We start from the raw sequence: 22,040 nt of genomic DNA, 5'->3' as shown, positions 1-22,040 counted from the left end.
CACCACAATAAGAAGCCCACACACCACAATGAAGAGTAGCCCCCACTCGCTGCAACTAGAGAAAGCCTGCGCACAGCAACAAAGACCCAACGCGGCCAAAAATAAAATAAATAAATAAATTTATTTTAAAAATTTTAAAAATAAAATAAAATTACAGTTTTAGGAATTGTCAGCATTAGAAGGTAATTGAAGCCATAGTAGTAGATGATCTTGCCCAAGCAGAGAAGGAAGCATGAGAAGAACAGGTGGCTAGGACCAAGCCTCTAAAGACATGGATGCTTAAGAGATGGTTAGAAAAAAAGGAGCGCCCCTGCCCCACCCCCCCAAAAAGAGAGAATCTTCAGTGTGAGCATATATAGTAACTGTTGGAGTGTGTGGTCAACAAAATCTTATTCTGCTGAGGGGTTGAACAAGGTAAGGATTGAAAATTCTCCAGGATTTATTACATGGACGTCATGTGACCATGGTGAGAACAGTTGCAGAGGATTGTGGGATGGAGCACTGGTGGTCCAAGTGTGTACTGTGGGGAAGTAAGTAGAGATTCGTGTGTGAGTAGATGTGGCATAGACATCTCTTTACTGAGAAGGCTGAGAAGGAGGAGAAAGGTAGAGGGTGATAAATATCTATATAGAATTGCGGTTGAAGAGGGATTATTTTTGCCTGTTTGCCTTTTTTTTTTAACTTTTAAAAAGTAGATTTGAACATGCTTCTGTTCTGGTGGGAAGGACCCAAAAGAATAGACACGGGAATAATTTGTGGAGTGAGGATTTGAGTAGGTGGGAGCAGGGGAGCAGGACAGCTTACAGAGCATAAGAGAAAAGTCATGGCTTTCTAGCTTTCTTTTAAACTGTAACCCACGGTCAGAAATACATTTACCAAGTATATTTATAGAAACATAAAAACAGATACCTTGAAAGAAAATCATGAAATTATACTTGTACCATGAGCAGTGAAGTCTGATATTTTCTATTTAAATAAAAAAGTTGTTTGAGATCATGATTCACTAAATCGATTTCATGTCCAGTTAATGGGTTGAAATCCACAGTTTAAAAAACATGAAAACAACCTAAATATCTATTGACAGATAAATGGTTAAAGAATAGGAATTCTATATATATGCAATGGAAAACTACTCAGCCATAAAAAAGAATGAAATAAGGCCATTTGTAGCAACATGGATGGACCTAGAAATTATCGTACTAAGTGAAGTAAGTCAGAAAGAGAGAAATACCATATGGTATTGCTTATATGTGGAATCTAAAATATGACACAAAGAACTTATCTACAGAACAAACATAGACAACAGACTTGTGGTTGCCAAGGGGGTGGGAGGGGATGGATTTGGATGTTGGGATTAGAAGATGCCAACTATTATCCGTATGTATACCTGAATAGCTTTGCTGTACACCAGAAACTAGCATGACATTGTAAATCAACTATACTTCAATAAAATAAATATTAAAAAAACACTAGGTTTAAAGATTAAAGAGGAAGGATATTTCCTTCTGTGGAAATTGGGACTGAGTATTGACTGGAAACTAAAATAGAATTCCCAGGCAGTGTGGAAAGCCTGATTGATGTCGTTTTTTATGAATTTGGACAGTACCAGTCTTCCGGTTGTGTGGCTTTTCTCTAGCAGGTCCCGGAACCAAATGCAGATTCAGAGAAGGCAGGAAGTTAGATTTGTCAAGGGTAAGGATTTTTGCCAGACTGTTGTCGAAGGACAGGGGATCACAGGGGTTTTGTATATCGCTATGAGAGTGGCGGAGGCATTGGATCTTGGATTCTAACTAGGATAAATAAGGAAATGAGGAAAGAAGGAGCTGGTAAGTAAGGAGACTGTAAAGGAGTCCATGGGCTATTGTCCTCGCAGTTGAAGAAGCAGTGAGCAAGTGGGCTAAAAAGGGAGAAGCTCCTGTTGCGAGAGTAGGAGATTCCTGACAGTTCATGTTCTTCCTTGCGACTGGGGCAGAATTGGCCTGTGCATTTGTCCTGGTTGTATCCTGAAGTTTAATCTCTTGATAAGTGATCATATATTTGATGATGCTTTTTCTCAAGATTTTCCCTTCATAATTAAATAATCCTGTTCCTTTTATTGCTTAATGTATCCCAGGAATACCAAGCTTTCATTACTCAGTTCATTCTTCTCTCAATCATTTATCAATATGTGCTCCCCAGAAATTACTTGAACCCAGTGTGCTGGCTGTGAGTTCACCTGTGTAGTGCACATTGGGACTTTATCCTCGCTTACTCTGCCTTGGAATTCTATATATTTACAAGAAATTGTAAGAATTCACTGGCTTTTTGGCAGCCAGATTACATTTTTGTCTCATTTAGAGCTTGCATATTCACCTAAATTGCATGTCATTTATGCATTTCTTCTGAGGTTTACCTCACATACCTGTATTTTGGCATTTGATATACTCTTTAGTTAAGTATAAGTCATCATGTCTCTAATTATACTATTATCCAAGGCCAAAAATTCTTTTTTAATAAATAAATAAATTTATTTATTTATTTTTGGCTTTGTTGGGTCTTCATTGCCGCACACAGGCTTCCTCTCTAGTTGTGGTGAGCGGGGGCTACTCTACGTTGCGGTGCGCGGGCTTCTTATTGTGGTGGCTTCTCTTGTGGAGCTCGGGCTCTAAGCACGTGGGCTTCGGTAGTTGTGGCACACGGGCTCAGTAGTTGTGACTCGCGGGCTTTAGAGCGCAGGCTCAGTAGTTGTGGCGCATGGGCTTAGTTGCTCCACGGCATGTGGGATCTTCCAGGATCAGGGATCAAACCCATGTCCCCTGAACTGGCAGGCAGATTCCTAACCACTGCGCCACCAGGGAAGTCCCAAGGGCAAAATACTTTTAAAGTTCATTTCTCTCAACCAGTGTTAAATATTTCTTTCCACTTATGTGAACCACAGACCCGTAAGTGTGCTTTCCCTGTGTTTATCTAAGTTTCTAGTTTTGATGATTGATACCAAACTTTCTAGTAAGTAGTTTTTGGAGGCTGCCTTTCCTCACTTTGACCATCAGCACCCCAGGAGTCTGAAACTTTCTCTTAGCCTTCATGGTTTCTCAGAGTTTACCAGTGGTCATTTTACATTCACATATGATTATTTTTGCCTTGAATCTTGACACTTGAACTCTGTTCAAGAGACTTATGTCTTCCTTCTCCATTTGCAGGACTTTATGAAGGCAACATTTACATATTAGTTGGTTTTTGTTTTCAGTTTTCATTTTTTTTAACCATAGGGGCCCAGAATTGGGTTAATCAGAGCTCTGGATTCATGATACACTCTCATCATGGTCCATTACATCGTTGGCTACTTATATTCAAAGTAGTTACTTAGTAGTTTCTAATAATATAGTAACTGCTCATAAGCTCACCACTCACAAGAAAAGCTAAGACCTTGATAATAACCTTACCTGTAATCATACGGTCCTCTCCATTAACCCATACCCTGCCTCCCCACACAAGGAAATCATCCTCCTGTAGCCCATGTTCAGGATAACCTCGCTTTCCTTTTATATAGTGTACATTAGTTATATGAATTTATTAATACATATATTACATATATACATGTGTGTTACATATATAATTACATATTTTTGAGATTGTTGTTTTAACTTTTAAAAGGGCAGTATGCTATATGTAATCTTTTGGTACTTGTTTTACTTACTATTGTTTTCTAAGGTTCATCTCTACTTTTATGTGTGCTGGAGATCATTTGATTTGACTATTATATTCCATTGTGCAACTACACCATACCTTATCCATTTACCTTTTTGTTGGTAGCCTTTTGTGTTGAATCTATGTTTTTGCTCATGTGAAAAAAGGGCTTGACATGCCTATTCTTATTCATGTCCAAAAGTCAAGGGTCATAGCACATATGAATGTTCAACTTAAGGAGAAGATGCCAAACTGTTTTCCAAAGTCATTGCATTAAATTACATTCCTCCCTTCAATGTTTAAGAGAGATTCTGATGTGATCCACATCTTCTCCAATATTTGATACCTTATGTTTTATTAATTTTTGTCAACCAGGTGGGTGTAATATAGCATTTCGTTGGGGTCTTAATGTTCATTTCTCTTGGCTAGGTAACTTTCATATTTAAAAATCAGGGCTTCCCTGGTGGCACAGTGGTTGAGAGTCCGCCTGCCGATGCAGGGGACACGGGTTCGTGCCCTGGTCCGGGAGGATCCCACGTGCCGCGGGGCGGCTGGGCCCGTGAGCCATGGCCGCCGGGCCTGCGCGTCTGGAGCCTGTGCTCCGCGACGGGAGAGGCCGCAGCAGTGAGAGGCCCGCATACCCACCCCCAAAAAAAAAAAAATCACTTCTCTTTGGTGGTTAAGTCTGAAGCAAACGGCTGATGAGTAGTGTTCTGCCTTCTCTCTCTATTATTATTATTACAGTTTCTTCTGTAAATCACGTACTTGCAGTTCCTTGTTCTCCTTGCTTTGTGTTTGGCTGTATGTTAAAAAATCATTTTACATCTTTGTATTTTTCGAGCTACACTTTATTTTAAACCTTAGGTTAATTGTTTTCCTGCTTATCTTTCCAACCCCTTCCTTACATCATATGTATCTCCTCTTTTGAACCTCTTAGAGAATTTGCAGTGCCATCCACGTTGGTTTGCTGCTGCCCCTTTTGTCCTCATCGTGGTCACTCATGCTTGATTCTCAGAATATCTCTGTATTACTCATCATCCCTTCTGGACTGTCTGAAGCTCTTCTGTTCTGAGGGAAATGGTTTTACCAATTTAAATAAGATAACCATGTGGAAATATCTAGAATTATACTGTCATAAGTTAAACACTCAATAATGTTTTCACTCTTTTTGAGTTTCTGGCTAAGGAAAGCGTTTCCTCTTCTTTCTCTTATAACTTATTGAAAGGTACACATTAAGTTATACCTAGTGTTTCGCTCTCTGCTGGTGCCAGGATCACTTTCTTATGAGATTTCTCTTTTCTGTCTCACCCAAAACTTAGTTTTAAATCCATCCTGAAAGTTTCTTTTTGCTTCCTCTGTCTTCTGAGGAGTGACGCAATCAGAAAGGCAACTGAAGAATGTATGACATACACTTGTTTTGCAGAATGAAATTTCCAGCGGATAGTGGCGAGGTGAAGTGCCCCATTTACTGCTTTATGAATTCTCATTGCCAATTTTGAGTTTTGATCCAGATATCTGAATGTCTGAATTATCCTCTGTTTTGGTCTTCTCTAATTTTTTCCTTCTAAATTCTCTATTTCATGCTTCTGCCCCGTCATGTATGGGTTTTATTCACTTTTTTCCTTCCTGGAGTACGATATCACTCTTCCTTGCCTGGAATTGATCATTTTGATCCAGAAAGTTAAGTCCTGTGTTGCAGGACCATCTAATAGAACCTACTGTTTACTTAGCATTGTCATACATATTGCGTGGATGCAGTTTGCTATTGAAAAACGTTGTGTCCTATGCCTGTAAATCCCTGTTTCTGTTCAGTACATTAAAAAGTGCTAGACATCCGCTATAGTTTTCTTGTGGTCCCAGTACGCCCCATGGCAATCAGGACAAGTTTAAAGTGGTTTATGGGTTTATTGAGTTTTGTCAGATAGGTCTCCAAATAGATTCAGGTTTAATAGGTTTTATAAAAATCAAATTTTTATTTTTATTAGAAGAGAATCTCACTAAATTTTCTTAGAAAATTTTTTAAAAACAGTTTAAGGTATTCTGTTTCAAAATAATTCTTTGTAAAAAATATCTGTCAGAGACTTCCCCGGCGGTCCAGTGGTTAAGACTCTGCACTTCCACTGTAGGGGGCACAGGTTTGATCCGTGGTCACGGAACTAAGATTCCACATGCCACGCGGCCAAAAAAATGTGTGTGTGTGTGTATATATATATATATATATATATATCTGTCAGCTAGAGCTCTAAATTCCTTTACATAAAAGCAAACATATCATATGAATTTTATAGCTTAAAAGCATATCATGATAACTTAAAATGCTAACTTTTCTAAATGTAATCTTCAACTCAAACCTTGTTCCCAGTATTTCTGAAGGTAATGAAATTTATATAGGAGATGATGTGTTTCAGAAAATGTGTAACTTTATATTCTTAAGAGACATTTTGTATTGGTATTCTAATTTGATTAGATGGTTATCATGCTTGTTACTTGATAAAATCCCTATGTTTCACTCCTAACTTATAATGCCTGTGAAGGAAGCATTATGTAGGTAATCTTAAGAAGCAGCTCAGCCAAAATTCTTCTGCATTCAACATTATACATACAATATTTATGGCGGGTTACAGATTTGCCTTCCAGATACGTTTTGCTAAACTCCTCATGCGTATTTATTTTCAAAATCCTGGTTAACTGTTGACACGGGAGTCAAGGTGACATTAGCATACAGTCAAAAAGTTCCTGCAGTCTGAATGAATAATTAACACCTTGGATTTTGTGGTGAAAGATACTATTTAGCAACTTTTCCATCTAGTGAAATTGTCACAGGTCTGTGTCCCCTTACTTTCTCCTTTGCAAACCATGTCCACGTACTCATGAAATGGAAAGGGCGATGCTCAGTACATGTTTGTTGAATGAATGAAAGAATGTGACAAACCTTTTAGCATTTATCATTGAATCTGGTGGAAGGATCACATTTTGTACCCTGGCTCCCATTTCTACTTCATGTATGTACTCAAAGTACTGTGAATCATTGAGTTAAAAGTATTTTTCTGATGTGTAAGTTATATTTAACCACTTCTTCCATGAGCTTCATGGATACACTGAGTGTTTGCCAACCATAAAAAAATCCTTAGAAGGGTTGCAGTAATCTAACTTAGATGAGCTTTAGGTTCTTCCTAGCACAGGTATTGGCTAATGACCTGCTTCCTTTGGTCAACACGATACTCCTAGTACCAAACCATGATAATAATAGCAATTGAGATTTATTAAAAGCTTATTGTTTTCAGGTACTTGTTCCTAAGTGGCAAACAATTTCTATATATTAATTCATGTGATCCTCTCAGGAACATGGTTACTTTTTTTATTATTTCCACTTTAAATATGAGGAAGCGGAGACCCAGAGAGGTAAAGGAACTTGCCCTAGACTAAACAGCTCATAAGTGGCAGCATCAGGATTTGAACCAGGCCCTCTGTATCCTGAGGCCATGTTCCTAACCACCAAACAGCTCTGCTTCCTTAGCAAGCAAAATTCTCAGCTTGGGAATTAGATAAGAATACATGCACAGGGGCTTCCCTGGTGGCGCAGTGGTTGGGAGTCTGCCTGCCGATGCAGGGGACACGGGTTCGTGCCCCGGTCCGGGAAGATCCCACATGTTGCGGAGCGGCTGGGCCCGTGAGCCATGGCCGCTGAGCCTGCACGTCCGGAGCCTGTGCTCCGCAACGGGAGAGGCCACAACAGTGAGAAGCCGGCGTACCCCCCACCCCAAATAAAAAGAATACATGCACAGCTCCTTTACCATTTCTGGGAAAATAACTCAAAATAATGAAATTGTCTTTTATCATTTTTCTGTGAAAGAATAATCTTGATAGCAGTTGGAATTTTACTTTCCTCCTTTAGACCAAATACAATAACAAATGAACTTAACAACAACAAAAAAAAGATGACAAGATTCACTTTAAGTAATGGACACTGCTTTCTTTTCATTTTAATTCATAGTTATTAAATGTATCTGTATTAACACATTGTAATGGAAGCATAAAAGAGAAAACAATGATCCTTGTTTTTTAAGGCTTGTAACTTGATTTGAACAGGGAAAATGCATGAATAAGTAGTATGTGTAGTATGATACATACCTCATAAATATCTCCATGCTATATATAAAATTGGTAATTTAGTATTTTAATTTTGTATATGCACAGTATAGCTTTCTTTTAGAGCACAGATTCATTGATCATGTCATCTAAGCTTATTAGATATAATGTATATATTTAAACAACATTGATGATAAACTAACACAAATGATTCAGTATTCTGTGCTAAATTCTTTTATATTTTCTGCCTCAGCATATTCTTATCCTGTTGACCTTTTCAAAATTTTGTTTTACATGTATCAGAGTTGTCATGACGAGGAAGAGGATGATGGGGAAGAGGAAGTGAAGAGTTTTGAAGTAAGATGAATCTTTCTGTATTTGTTTTTTTGTTTACATTGAAACATTGTTTCATAGCTTATAACGGACATTTCTGTTTCTTGCTTCATGGCTTATTGCAGCTTATTGTGTCAAGGAACTGCATGTCAGAAGCTGGATGGACAAATCTGAGTCCTAACATTTGCTGAAGTTAAGACCAAGGAACATAGACTAGTTAAAGATTCAAATAAAACCCATATGTTCAGAATGAGTGTTCCTGAGAGCCCTCAGAGATGAGGTTGCTTTAAATTGTTCTCATCTCAGTGAATGATGTGATCTGAAATTTCCAACAGACGTGGCAGAAAAATATTTATGGAAGAGCAACATGACATCAAGTTTCTAATTAAACCCTTGGTTTGATTTATTTTTTTCTGAATCGAAGAAGTCTTAAAGATTTAGCCTCTTTTGACTTCTGCCCAATTAGGTCACTCATTCCCTGTACATATGTAGATGGTGGCACACAGTGCAGTTTGCTTGCATGAGGCAGGATTGCATATATTCCTAGGGCTATGTTCTATTTTATGATTATTTCCTCGAACCTTCTCAGATTTTACATTTCTGTATAATTTGAAATACTGCTCCATATTCATTAGCCAAAGGGAAAGTAAATATTATTTTCCCCCTTTGCTTAGGCTGTACTTTTGCTTTTTATAAGAAAGACCAGCTGTTGCTAACTACCCTCTCCTTATTTATTGGTTCTTTTTTTTTTTTTTTTTGAATTTTCAAAAAGAAATTAAATGGAAGGAAATGGATTAGACCTTGTTGTTTTTTTGGTTTTTTTGCTGCTATTAATTTACATGTCTGCTTTGAGCTAGAAGTCTGGAAATATATTAGTAGCCAGCTGTAAGTCTTTAATTAAAGTGGACCCACAAAAAAGTGTAGGTGAGGAGTAGATATTGAGTAGTTCCCGTTTCAGGAACAATTGGATGTGAGCATCTCTGCAGCACTGCATTGAAGTCATTGTGTAAAAAAATACCAAAACAAACTAATTTGAGAATGACCCATGACTATTGCTGGCTTGAGAAAAATGCCTTAAGATTAATTTCCTGGATGACACTATAATCTTTTCTAATGTATGTGTATTTCTAGTCTCAAATCCATCTTCATTGATAAGAAACTGAGCTAAATTAGAATGAGCTGTGAGCAGCAGATAATACTATTTTTCTGAACTGCACACCATTTATGGTCTGTCGGTTGTCTTCCGAGCAATTGTTTATTGCTGTTTTGCTTCTTGTCCTCATCCTTCCTTAAGGTCACAGGATCCCAACGCAGCAAGGTAAAACTATATATATGTGTGTATTTGTCTGGGTCTGAGTTTCAGTTTCTTGTGACATTTACCTTTGTTAGACCCAACATCTTGGATTCTTTTGTAAAAAAAAAAAAAAAAAGTCTTGCAATCTTTCTACCAAGTTTGTAGCTCCAATGCAGTTTGTCTCTTCAGTATCCCTTCCTTGACGTAGGTTTATTCTTCTTGCAATTTAAATGACTCATAATTTGAAATTTGATCCTCTGTGTTGAATTTGAGCTGTGTACTATGCTGAGATGAAAGAGTCCACCCTTGCGGTGATTAAATTTTAGCTGGTGACTTTTCAGTGCAACATTTCATGCCTCCATCCCTCTTGAGGGTTTTTATGCCAGTCTTATTACTAGAAAAGAGATATGATATATGGCATTGCTGGTGAGATTGAAAATAATCTTCTTTTCCATTGTGCTAGTAATACCTTCAACTGGTAATTGGAGAGGATATTCCATGATTTCAGTGTTAATTTAGCATTTCCTTATAGGGAAGAACTAGATGACTCTTTCTGTCTCTGAATATTCTGAAGAGCTAAGTACGTGGAAAATTTGCTAAGAGAAAACATTTTGGTCTAGAATCACAAAAATTTTCCTTTCATATGAATCCTGTTAAGCTTACATTTTATTTTCATGAGACTATTTAGTTGGAAAATCGATTATAAACATCCCAGGAAAAAAATACCTATAATGACTTTAGTTAAAGAAAAGAGAGAAAGCTTTTCTGTTTGTAAGTGTAGTGTTCTTTTTTGCCTTCTATTTTAAAAAGTGAAATATTTTCTTTTAAGGTGAATTTAGAATGTCATAAAGAATCTACTTAGAAGGAACAAATTATAATGTTTTTAACTCACTATTATATTTGGAGGACTATATTGTTCCCATATCATTTTAAAATTTGAGTTCATGCAGATGTTATCAGATTTAGCTATAATCAGATGGATATAATTTAATGGCATATAATAGGCATAACAATTATAGATTATGGGTTTAAATCAGTAGGTATAATGGGGGTGATCCTGATTTGCTGGATTTTTATAGTTTTATCACTGATGGTCTCAGATAGAATTCCTGTGACTTGTTGAGGGTTGAAAACATAAAGGGACTTCCTAACATCACCAAGATTTGATTGCACGGATAGCACTGAAATTCATGCCCAAGAGTATTGATTTAGACGGAATGGGGGTGGGTAAGGAACACCAGGATGAGAAAGTATTGCTTGTTAAGAAAACCATTTTACTTTGAAAGAGGAGTGCAGTTTCAGGGATATCGAAAAGCAAATAAAACTTGGTCAATAGGATCACATTTGGTGACATTAGAAAGGTTCCCTATTCAGAAAAGAAGTCTGGGAGTAACTAGTAGTGGAATCTTAGCCTGTACAGTGTAGGATTCGGGTCATACTGAGAACAAGAAATAAGGCGCCCCGCCTGGGAGAAAGGGCTACGTGCCTTGGATTGAGGAGGATGGGAGAGAAGTTCGCATAATGGTGAAACCTGGTAATTAATCCCCCCAAAAAAGGAGGTAGAGACCAGCCGGTGTGACTGTCCCAGAGTGAAACAGGATTTTAGAGTTGCCAGTGGTGCCACGTACTCATACGCATAACACAGTAGATGAGATGTGGGACTTTTCACTTCTTAACCAATGTTTGACTGATTCTCCATGTGATTTCTATACTGTAACTCATCATTTATGCCTAATCTGTGGAACAGTCTATTTGCAAAATACACAGTCTGTGAGTAAACAATATGAACTCTTCCCAAGCTGAAGAACGAGGCTGTGTTTTTAGAGCTGACAGAGAACCAGGAACCGGCAAAGAGGGTTTTGTCTGAGGTTGGCCCTGTGATGACAGCAACACCACTGAAAAATTTCACTAAACAACAGGATTATTGCTTTCTTTTTATAAATTTAATAATAGACCAGGCTTTTTACATTGAGATGTCTGGTTGTTTAACATTATTTAGTGTAGTCTAAATAGTGGAATTTTTCATCTAAGTTCTAATGAATTTGAAAGGTCGCTTGGCAGTTTCAGTAATTCTTAAAACAAATTATGTTAAATAAATTTTGGAATAACGTAGTGTGCTAATTGAATTTTATCCCTATAACTGGCTGATTATTAATATTTGCTGTACTTTCCCCTTAAATTATAAGAATATTGAGAAGAAGAAAGAAGTAGATATAAAAAGGTAGCATTATAGAGAAAATTTCCATGAGGAGTAACATAAATAAAGCTCAAAAAACATGGAAAACAGGGAGTGGAGGCTTAAATGCCTAGTATTTACCAGCTCTTTTCTTCTTGCATCACATGTATGTTTTACTGATATGATCCTGTTAAAACTTGCCTGATTTAAGTTTATAATTTAATTCCCAGCTTCATCTCTTTATATGTATATTTACCTAGAACTACTTATTTGAAAATTTAATTGCATATTTAGTTAGTAATTATATATAACTCTTTTTAGACTTGAGACTACTTCAATATTAAAACTATGAAAATGGACAGTTAAATATTATAAAGAGGCCAATATTAATTGAAAGGGAAGAAACGTTTTAGCAATTACCCAAAATGTTAATTACTACAGTGGATTGCTTTATTCAGCTTTGAACTTTTCATAAGCCAAAACAAATAATAATAATAACAAAGAGTAATATTTCCAGTTGAATGACTTTTCTGAGCACGATGGGTTTTTCTCACGTAGAGCAAGAAAGAACTTTGGTACCACAGAGACCACAGTTTAAAATGATGATTTTGCAAAACATACAGCAACATTCTTCTGATGGTTGCTTCTCCTACCATTCTTCCAAATTGGCGGGTGCAACGTTCGATTATTCCACACAAAAGCTTTCATTGAATTAAGTACTTTAATATAGATTTACTACTTATGGGAAAACCTAAATTAATGACAGTGAAGCTTAAGTAAATCTAGAGGAATGGACCATAACTCGCCTTCTAGACCATCTTTCTCAAGTATTAAGCAAGTTGCATCATCCTTTGGCAAACACCCAGTTTCTAATTCACAAATGAATTCTCTGGTGCGTCCCTGAGGTGCTATCATTCTGTCCTGTTGATTAAAGAGAACTTCTTGTGTCTTAAATGCCAAATATGCCTGTGACAGAGTTGATATTTTGTCATAAAAACTTAGGAGACTAACCTATATTGTCTCCCAGATGGGCCTCAGGCATAACTGAAATGATATCATACCCACTAAGTACTCAGGCCAATACCCAGCTCATATCCCACAGTATGTACCATTAGGTGTGAAAGAATCCATTTAGGTCTAAAATGTCTTAAGGACTGATGTTATATAGCTACACAGTGAAAAAAGCACTTTTGTCTGGCCCCTCCAATGATCTAAATTTGAATAGAATTCAATTTTTTGTAATTCTACAAGAATGAATTGACTATAAGATGTTCCCTCTCCAATAACTACATAATTTGATCTTTGAATGGGCTTATTTACTTGTGTTCATAGGAACACAGCAATTTAGATTCGCAGGGCTTCCTGAATCTTACCAAAGAGAACCATTAAATATTAAAAAATTGAAGATAAAGCTATGGATATAAAACATTGAAACAATTATCTCTTTTATCAAGAAAATTTACACTTCTTTAGTTTCTACTGTGGAGGCTCTGTGGTGTCAAAATATGGACCCTAGAGTGTTGAGCTGCTTGTCATACTGTTGAATCATAGAGGGGAGAGGGGGAAGGAATTTTCATGGCCAGTGTTCTCCAATACTCATGCTTATTGCTGCAGTCTGCCAACTGCATTTTTATATACTGAAATTGTTGATCTGCGGTAATACCCTCCTGTCTTAACCCATGTTCCCTAGAAAACAGAGCCAAGAGGTTATTTGCTGACACTTTACTGGGGTTGGAGGTGTTACAATCTCAGGGGAGTAAGAGTGAGGGAGAACAAGAACTGATACAGGGAAGCAGAGAGAACACAGTAATGCATTCTTGAGCTGACCAGCTAACCACAACTAACCAGCCATAACAGCTAGTTGCTAGATTGTGTCGGATGCCCCTGGAGAGGCTATATGTATCCTGGCACAGTACCTCCTGGGGAGGAACAAGGAGCACTTTATCTGCTGGTTTTGTCCCACCTCCTATCTCTTATTGGTCACAGGGTGTTAATTTCTTCATACTTCCTGCTGATATTAACCAGCTCTGCCAGGTGACCGCTGGGGAAGCCAGAGCCAGCTTGGGTCCAGCCTGCTGAGTGTCCAGGCACTGCAGTCTCTCCATTTCCATCAGCATGTGGTTTCCTTAGACAGTGGTAGTTGTGATAGGAGCCAGCTTTCGTAAGCACAGTAATAATGGTGCATGCCATTTCTAGGGCCACTGTACTTCAGAAGCAAGGCAAGTCGCTAAGGCTTGGAGAGAAGGGGGTTCAGTGTGGGCTGGAGTACTGGTCCTGATACAAGGAAAATTCCCCAAAAGCACAGTCCTCTATATTGTGTATGGTAATTTAAGCACATGAATGTGTACACCTAAATAGCATGTGAGTATGTAGACAACACATATTTAAACATATAATTGTGCATTTTGGACATGCACAGTAATTTGACTGCATGTGCTATTGTTTTGAAAAATAATCCCAGTTGAGATTGACATATACACACTGCTATATTTAAAATAGATAACCAACAAGGACATACTGTAGAGCACTGGGAGCTCTGCTCAATAATTTGTAATAACCTAAATGGGAAAAGAATTTGTAAAAGAATAGATACATGTATGTGTATAACTGGATCACTTTGCTGTACACCTAAAACTAACACAACATTGTTAATCAACTATACTCCAATATAAAATAAAAATTAAAAAAAATAATCCCAGTTGAAGCTTATGCTTGGCCACATTATTTACAGGAAATGGGATACAGCAGAATCATTAAGAGCACAGACACTCAAATAGACCACCTGTGTTTGCATCCCAGCTCCACCATTTGGCTGTATGATCTTAAGCCTCAATTATCCTATCTATAAAATGGGACTAATTAAGGTCTCTATTGCATAGGATTGTGATGAGGATTAAATTAGTTAATGTATATAATCCATTCAGAACATTGCCTATCACATAACAACTCTATAAGTATTTGCTATCATCATTACATTTAATCAATTTCACTTCCTTACTAAAATCAAGTCAGAGAAGCCCAATGAGAGGAAATCTTTTAGCATAATGAGCACAGAACCTCCCAAGGCAGGAGACCTTAGTTCTCATCTGGGTGCTAACCAGGTGACCTTGAGCAGGTCACATTTAATTACCCTGTACCTCAGCCTTTTCATCTTTGGACTGAAAGCTTTGAACTGGATGTCCTCAGGGGTAATATCCACCTTGAAAACTGTCTGATTTGCTGTTTTTGAGTAAGTTCATTTTTTAGGGCAATTTCATAACTCTTCTAAGTGCATACATACAGATCAGAAGCTTGCAAATCTTTGTTACTTTTCTTCTGATCTTCTGTGAAGGGGTGAAAAAGAAAATAAACTCCATGCTTTTTTAGTATAGGAATGTCACAATGAAAATGATTTATAGAAAATAATGTCTAGCTTCTGTACATGTATACGTATCTCTACCTTTTCCTCATTTGGTATTTAAAATATCACACAATCATACATAATACAGTTAGATGAAGAAAAAAGAGCGTTGAGGGATGAAAAGCATTTAGGGACACAAAGTAGAGCCTTCCAAGAATGTGATTAATCCAGAAACCCATGCCACAGAGTCTTGCTAATTTGCTGCAGGTTGTCAGTACTAGTGATTCCAAGGTTTCTAGGAGTCTACATAAAATCATATAAATGTAAAAGTTTCCTATATCAATAAAATACTGAGACAGTCTTCTTGTTTGGGAGAAACAACAATTCCTGAAGCATTTTTCCCTTGTAACCTTGGAATAATTTAAAGACTAAACTACAGGCTGAAGGTATAGTGTTATATTTAAGACCCTTCAGCAATTCAAGTGGAATTTGGAGTGCGGCAGGACAAGGAACCCTACTTTTAAAAAGGTCCTTTAAAAAGTACTTTCGGGCTTCCCTGGTGGCGCAGTGGTTGCGAGTCCGCCTGCCGATGCAGGGGACACGGGTTCGTGCCCCGGTCCGGGAAGATCCCACATGCCGCGGAGCGGCTGGGCCCGTGAGCCATGGCCGCTGAGCCTGCGTGTCCGGAGCCTGTGCTCCGCAACGGGAGACGCCACAGCAGTGGGAGGCCTGCGTACTGCAAAAAAAAAAAAAAAAAAAAAAAGTACTTTCAAGGTGCTACTTCCCTGAATAAGATACTTTAAAAATATCTATCTCCAATTTGCTTAGAAAAGCTAATCTGCAGTAAATTTGAAATGAAAGAATTTTTTTCTTTCCACATAATCCATCATTTTATTGCCTGAAAACTTCTAGTTTCACTTTTAAAGTTTTACTTTTTTATGTCATGATAAAATTTCCAATGAAAGATTAAATTATATACCCAGAAGCAGTTTTCAAAGGGGACAACAAAATACAAAAAGAAATAACATTAAAGATGTTCTGAAGAGAGAGCTTCCAACAAAAATTCAGAGGAGTGGTCTACCCCCTCTTTATGAAATATGATTTTCCTGCCTCTAGATCAGAGTGTGTTTTTTTGTCAATATTTTTTCTTCAAATGTTTCTTATCATCTCCCCCGAAATATTATTATTGAAATTTAGATGTTTTATAAGGAAAATGAGTGTGATCTTTGCTCAGGGAGTTTACTTAGTAAAGAAGGCAATTTGATATCCTGTGTTTCTTGGTCCTCCTGAGGTCTATCCATCGTGAGTGATTTCAGTTACTGAGGAGGATACTGGGACCTTAGAATCTATCGTGCAGGTTGTTCTGGCAGATCTCTGAGCTGATCTCCCTACTTTTGGAACACAAATGGCGAAGGGTTTCTGTATTTGTTTTCCCTCAAGAATATATGGCACGCTGCCATCTTCCATCTTCTTTGGATTTCCTGGTGACTATCTTTATATGTTGTTTTGCGTCAATAGAAGAATCATTCTTTCTAACTCCTTTGCCTCTTTAGTTGATGAAAATAATACTGCAGTTCCTTAAGACAGTAATTTCTTATCAGTTTTACTGGAAAGCTCTTTCACGAAGGGAGTTGGTTAAGCTAGGAAGTAAAAGTTCCAGAAATAGCTCTGGCAACGGGAGGAAAGTCAAAGATTGTTGGGTCTAAAAGGAAGAATCGAATGTTGCTCACTAATTTTAAACAGCACCTGAAGAGCAGACGAAAGGGTCTTCTTTCAGTTTTTCTGAAACTCTGTTGTAATGACAATATAGTTTTGTGTGTCTGTGTGGTTTTGTTTTCGTTTTGTTTTTGACTTCACAGGAAGAGGTTTAAACATGAAGGCAAACCTTTTAGATGTTAGCATGGCTACATATAAAGCAAAGCTGCCTTTTTCTTTTTTTTTTTTCTTTTTTCTGCTTCCATTTAGGCCTATCACATAATTTAAGAAAAAATAAAAATTTAACCACAGGAGCTCTAACTATAGTGTGAAAAAAAACCCTGATCAATTTTGTTTTCGCAGCACGATATTATCAAAGATTTAAGAGACAAATTTGCCAGCCTCGGCGAGAACTCTCTGGTAACAGCATAAATGTCTGTGTTGGTTGCTTTTGATTTAAAGGTTTCTTTTTTCATTTGTTTGAGCCCATTTCTTTTACCCCCTCCTTTTAGTTTATGTTCTTTTTCATATTCTGTAACTAGCAAGCCTTCATTTTTTAAACCTCTTCCATCTTCCAGTGTCTATTTTCCGTACTTTGGATGGAAAGTTTATGGCAGCAAAGCTGTCACTCTGGCTACCTCTGCTGCAGCTCTTCCTGCTCTTAGGTCATATATGTTTTGGCCGTTGTGTTTATGGACATGATACTAATTGACTGTTTCATGTCCCATTGACTAAGCTTCTCTACCACGCCATTTGATGGACGCGCTGTCATAGGGCTCTATGCAACTTTCATTCTGCAACTTATACTGCTTGGTTCCGTCTCAATTCTGCAGCGAACTGGATAGCTCAAGTGAATGATCCTACCAGTCTTGAACTTGCTGTGCCTTTATATTTTATTTTGATTTCCTTCTGTATGTTTTCAGTGGTAGTTTAAGTGGAAAAGAACAAACTCTAGCCATTGCTCTAGCAGTACCATGCAGTATCGTTTGTTACCACCAGAGAATACAAAATATAAAGGCACATTGCTTCTTTTATTCTTTGGGAGGGGACTGGGGAGATGTGTTATCATATGTCCACTACTTAGTTGAAGCCTACCTTTTTATCCATATCAGCTTTCAATTTTGCTTAAACTCCAACACGTCCTCAGTTAATGTTTTTCTGTCATTCAGTGATAACTTACAACTCGAGCCATTTGCTGAGCAGTATCAAGTTATGACCATGACTTGGGAGATGATTAAACACGTGACAAACTGATGCACGAATGTATCATTCAGAAAGTGCAAGTTTCATTGATGAAGTATGGTACTTCAAAAGTATGATACAGGCTTTGGACTAATCCAGTCATTACAATTGAGAAAATTCCTCCTGATAAATCAGTACCAAAAGTCTATCACAAGAAATATAAAGGGAAAAACCAAGAGTTGACTCTGTTAACATCTGTTGGATAACATTGTTGGTGTTGAAGTGGTCCATAATGTTGTCATAGAGCCCATACATGAAGAGATGACTGAAAATATGGTTTATAGAAAGCTGCTTTGCTTAGTGATAGCTGCAACATAAATGGTTGGGATTTGTGTTCAGGAAAAAGAAATGGAAAAGCAAAAGCTTCTGTACCAACAAGCCAGGCTCCACGACCGCGGTGCAGCTGAGATGGTGCTGCAGACCATCAGTGCCAGCAAAGGTGAGGCTCTTGGCTCTACCCCGGAAGGGCCGATTCTGTAGATTTCCCCTTTACTCCCAAGAGTGCCCTTACTTAAAGTCTACCGATTTATTTAGTCCCTGAATTTCTCGTTCATGACTAGGTCTGGTGACTTCACAAATGCCACCTCTCTTACCAAGTTCAATGTTGATTTTTCTTTTTTAATCAGAATCTTACGAAAAGATTTTTTATTTCTGTTCATTAAGTTTTGGAAATTATACTGGGACACAACTCTAACAAACTGATTATGTGAATCAGAGGTGGGCAAATGTTTTCTGATAGAGGCCAGATAGTAAACATTTTCGGCTTTGTGAGCCATTGGGGCCTCTGTGGCATCTCTTCAACTCTGCCAGAGTGGCGTGAAAGTAGCCAGAGACAATACGTGAATAAATGGTGTGGCCATGTTCCAATAAAACTTTATTTACAAAAACAGGTGCCAAGCTGGACTCGGCCCTCGGGGCCCTTGATATAAATGTTTAGATTTTTTAAGTGAGTCATTTTTAGTAATTCAAGTACTGTTGCATTTTTCAGTAGCCAGCCAGTGCAAGCTGATTTTTCTTACACTGGTAATAAATACCTTCTTTGTGAAAACTAGTTACTGTAATTTTAATGGAATGGAAAAGTAATGGTGGTTATTGAGCATCCCTCTCCAAATATAGGGATTATTTCATTTCTAAGATAAGTGGAGGTGACTAATGTAAAAATAAAACATAATGTGCTAAATTATAGACAACGGGTTGGATTTAAAATTTTGTCATTGTTATTCAAATAACTTAAAATTGTGACTAGTCATCCTAATAAAGCAAGGCTATAAACATTTTAAGATGAAAGTGATGAAATGGAGATTATAAAAGTTGTTCAAACATACTGTTCTGCAGGGAGGAGGGAGAATATTTTAAGTAGCTCATATTCATTTCAATATTATTTTAATACACATGATTTGTTTTGAATTTTAATAATTTTAGGTGTCAGTATTTCAAAATCAATTGTTTCTTCCTGTTCGTTTTTTCTTTGTTCTCATATAGTTTCAATCATAGACATATTACACAGAATTTAGCAAAAACATTGATGGCAAAATATGCATTATGACCTTTCATTTTTTTGTTGTTGTTGTTATATGAGTCAGTCTGTCCCTCTCCACATGACATAGGTTTGTAGGAGGTGAATAATGACTTTAAAAGTGCACATTTTGAGATAGAATTGGTTAATGTAGCAGAGGAAGTGATACAAGGATCACAATATTTTGTATTTTTAAGGTGAAACTGGACCCATGGTGGCTGCTACTTTGAAACTTGGAATTGCTATCTTAAATGGCGGGAACTCTACAGTACAGCAGGTATGTCATTGAGCCTTTCACATAATGTGCTTTTTGAAGAGATGGACTGTATAGTCATCCTGTTGAACTATTTTAGTCATCCTAAAAGAACTATTAGTTGTACATTAGTTGTACTTTTTTTTTCATTTTCTATGTAAAGTATGCCTTTATTTTATGGTCATCTTGTCCCAGTATCCAAATATCTCCCAGGTAGCACAATAAACACCCCTTCTAGGTAGCACAATAAATATTAATGCTATTTAGAAGTCTGAAGTCATGTCATACGGTGTCATCATTTGCAATGCTGCATTTCATGTGAATAAGTTGGCATAAAGCAGCTGGTTTGTTTTAATAGTGAAAAATAAATACCCTTACCTAGGGAGCCTAGTTTGGTAACATGTTTTATAGTATTATATCTCCTAAGATTTGACTCTTAAGATTTTGTTGTATATTTGGTACAAAGCTGGCTCCTAGGTTAACATGTAAACAGAATGCACCGTTAAGAATTTTTCTAGTTGTAATTCTTTCTATTCTCCTAAGATATGAGAAAATCACTTCCCAACCAAGTTTTGTAACGATGTTCTGTTTAAAAGTTAGACGTTATCTGGACTGGGATTTTGAGAACTTCAGCCAGTTATGACAAAGGATGCAATCTCCATATCCAACTGAAGGCCAAGGTCTGTTGAGTTTGTTAGAATAAGAGTATTTGAGTGACTTACTACAAATCACAAACGCTGAAGAGGGTGTGGAGAAAAGGGAACCCTCCTATACTGTTGGTGGGAGTGTAAGTTGGCACAACCACTATGGAGAACAGAATGGAGGTTACTTAGAAAACTAAAAATAGAACTGCCATATGACCCAGCAATCCCACTCCAGGGGCGTATACCCAGACAAAACCATAATTCAAAAAGATACATGCATCCCTGTGTTCGTAGCACCACTATTCACAATAGCCAAGACATGGAAGCAACTTAAATGTCCGTCAACAGATGAATGGATAACAAAGATGTGGCACATATATAAAATGGAATATTACTCAGCCACAAAAAAGAATGAACTAATGCCATTTGCAGCAACATGGATGGACTTAGAGATTATCATACTAAGTGAAGTAAGTCAGAAAGAGAAAGACAAATACCATATGAGATCACTTACATGTGGAATCTAAAATAGGACACAAATGAACTCATCTATGAAACAGAAACAGACTCACGGACATGGAGAATAGACTTGTGGTTGCCAAGGGGGAAGGGGTGGGTGGGGAAGGGAAGGACTAGGAGTTTGGGATTAGCAGATACAAACTATTATATATAGATGGATAGAGCAACAAGGTCCTACTGTATAGCACAGGGAACTATATTCAATATCCTGTGATAATGGAAAAGAATATGAAAAAAAATATATATATATATACACACACACATATATATATACTGAGTCTCTTTGCTGTACAGCAGAAATGAACACAGCATTGTAAAGCAACTATACTCCACTAAAGAAAAAAGAGTATTTGAGTGACTTAAAAAAAGACTGTCATAGGTGTGTACGTGCATACCTCTGGCGCCAACATTCACACGGCCAACAGTGTGGCTCTGGGCTCAGAAAAAATTCTTATGCTCATTGAAGAACAACAATGCACAACATAATATAAGCATCAGATTGTGTTCTTCTAAAACTATAATGTCTCTCTTATTTTCGTATCTTGGCTTCTGTATGAGAAAGAACGGTTGAACAGGGAACTAATAACTGTTTCTTTCTTGGGTAAGTTTTAGTCAGACAGGTAAAGGGCTACCCTCATTGATGGAAAGGAAGGCAAATGAGAACTTTAGAATGTTTGACCTCAAGTTGCTGTGAACCTCAGAATCACTACAGTGGCACAAAGCTAGGAATAGGCTCCTAGAAACCTTTGAGTCTAAGAAAAGAAAGGCAGAGAAAATTTGAAGGTTTCTTTTGGGTTCGTAAAGTTTTGGACTCGGTGAAGCAGTAACTCAGAAGAGCTGAAAAATTCATCTTTACGTTGTTCTCAAATTGTATATTTTTTTCTGTAAATAGAATCATTACATGTTAGTACTGGAAGAGAATATAGACATAACCTAAGCGAGGGTTCTTAGCTTTTTATTGCCTCTGACAGTTCATTGAAATCTCTGGCCTCCTCTCGGTGTAATGTTTATAAGTGCACAAATTAAAATTACACAGATTGACAAAGGAAACCAAGTATATTGAAATGTGGTTATCAAAATATTATAAAATAGGTTTTCAATAAAATAATATGTTTCTTTATGAACTCATTAAATAAAAGATCTAGTACTTGGTCTAATAATTAATGAGAAGAAAAGACGTGTCTAAATATTTTTAAATAGCTGCAACAGCTGTAAGGTGACATGAAAATACTTGAAATCTTTATTGGTGACAAAATCATAGCTACTACTAATC

The 22,040-nt window shown here is 37.2% G+C and overlaps 1 protein-coding gene across 7 annotated transcripts in view; it reads left to right on the top strand.

Annotated features, from left to right (window-relative positions):
- The window catches only part of RYR2 (ryanodine receptor 2), a 746,950-nt gene that overhangs the window by 650,799 nt on the left and 74,111 nt on the right, over positions 1 to 22,040 (top strand). For 5 of the 7 annotated variants that reach the window (XM_067025663.1, XM_067025662.1, XM_067025661.1 and 2 more), the window contains 4 exons: positions 8,059 to 8,112; positions 9,383 to 9,406; positions 18,175 to 18,274; positions 19,549 to 19,628. In XM_067025663.1, the coding sequence (XP_066881764.1) occupies positions 8,059 to 8,112; positions 9,383 to 9,406; positions 18,175 to 18,274; positions 19,549 to 19,628 (258 nt within the window). The remainder of the gene's footprint in view (positions 1 to 8,058; positions 8,113 to 9,382; positions 9,407 to 18,174; positions 18,275 to 19,548; positions 19,629 to 22,040) is intronic. The other 2 variants (XM_067025660.1, XM_067025657.1) reach the window with 1 other exon arrangement.

This window comes from Kogia breviceps, chromosome 2, assembly GCF_026419965.1.
Source record: "Kogia breviceps isolate mKogBre1 chromosome 2, mKogBre1 haplotype 1, whole genome shotgun sequence".
NCBI lineage: Eukaryota > Metazoa > Chordata > Mammalia > Artiodactyla > Physeteridae > Kogia > Kogia breviceps.
Note: the sequence above shows the minus strand (reverse complement) of the source record. Positions and strands in the feature narration are given on the sequence as shown.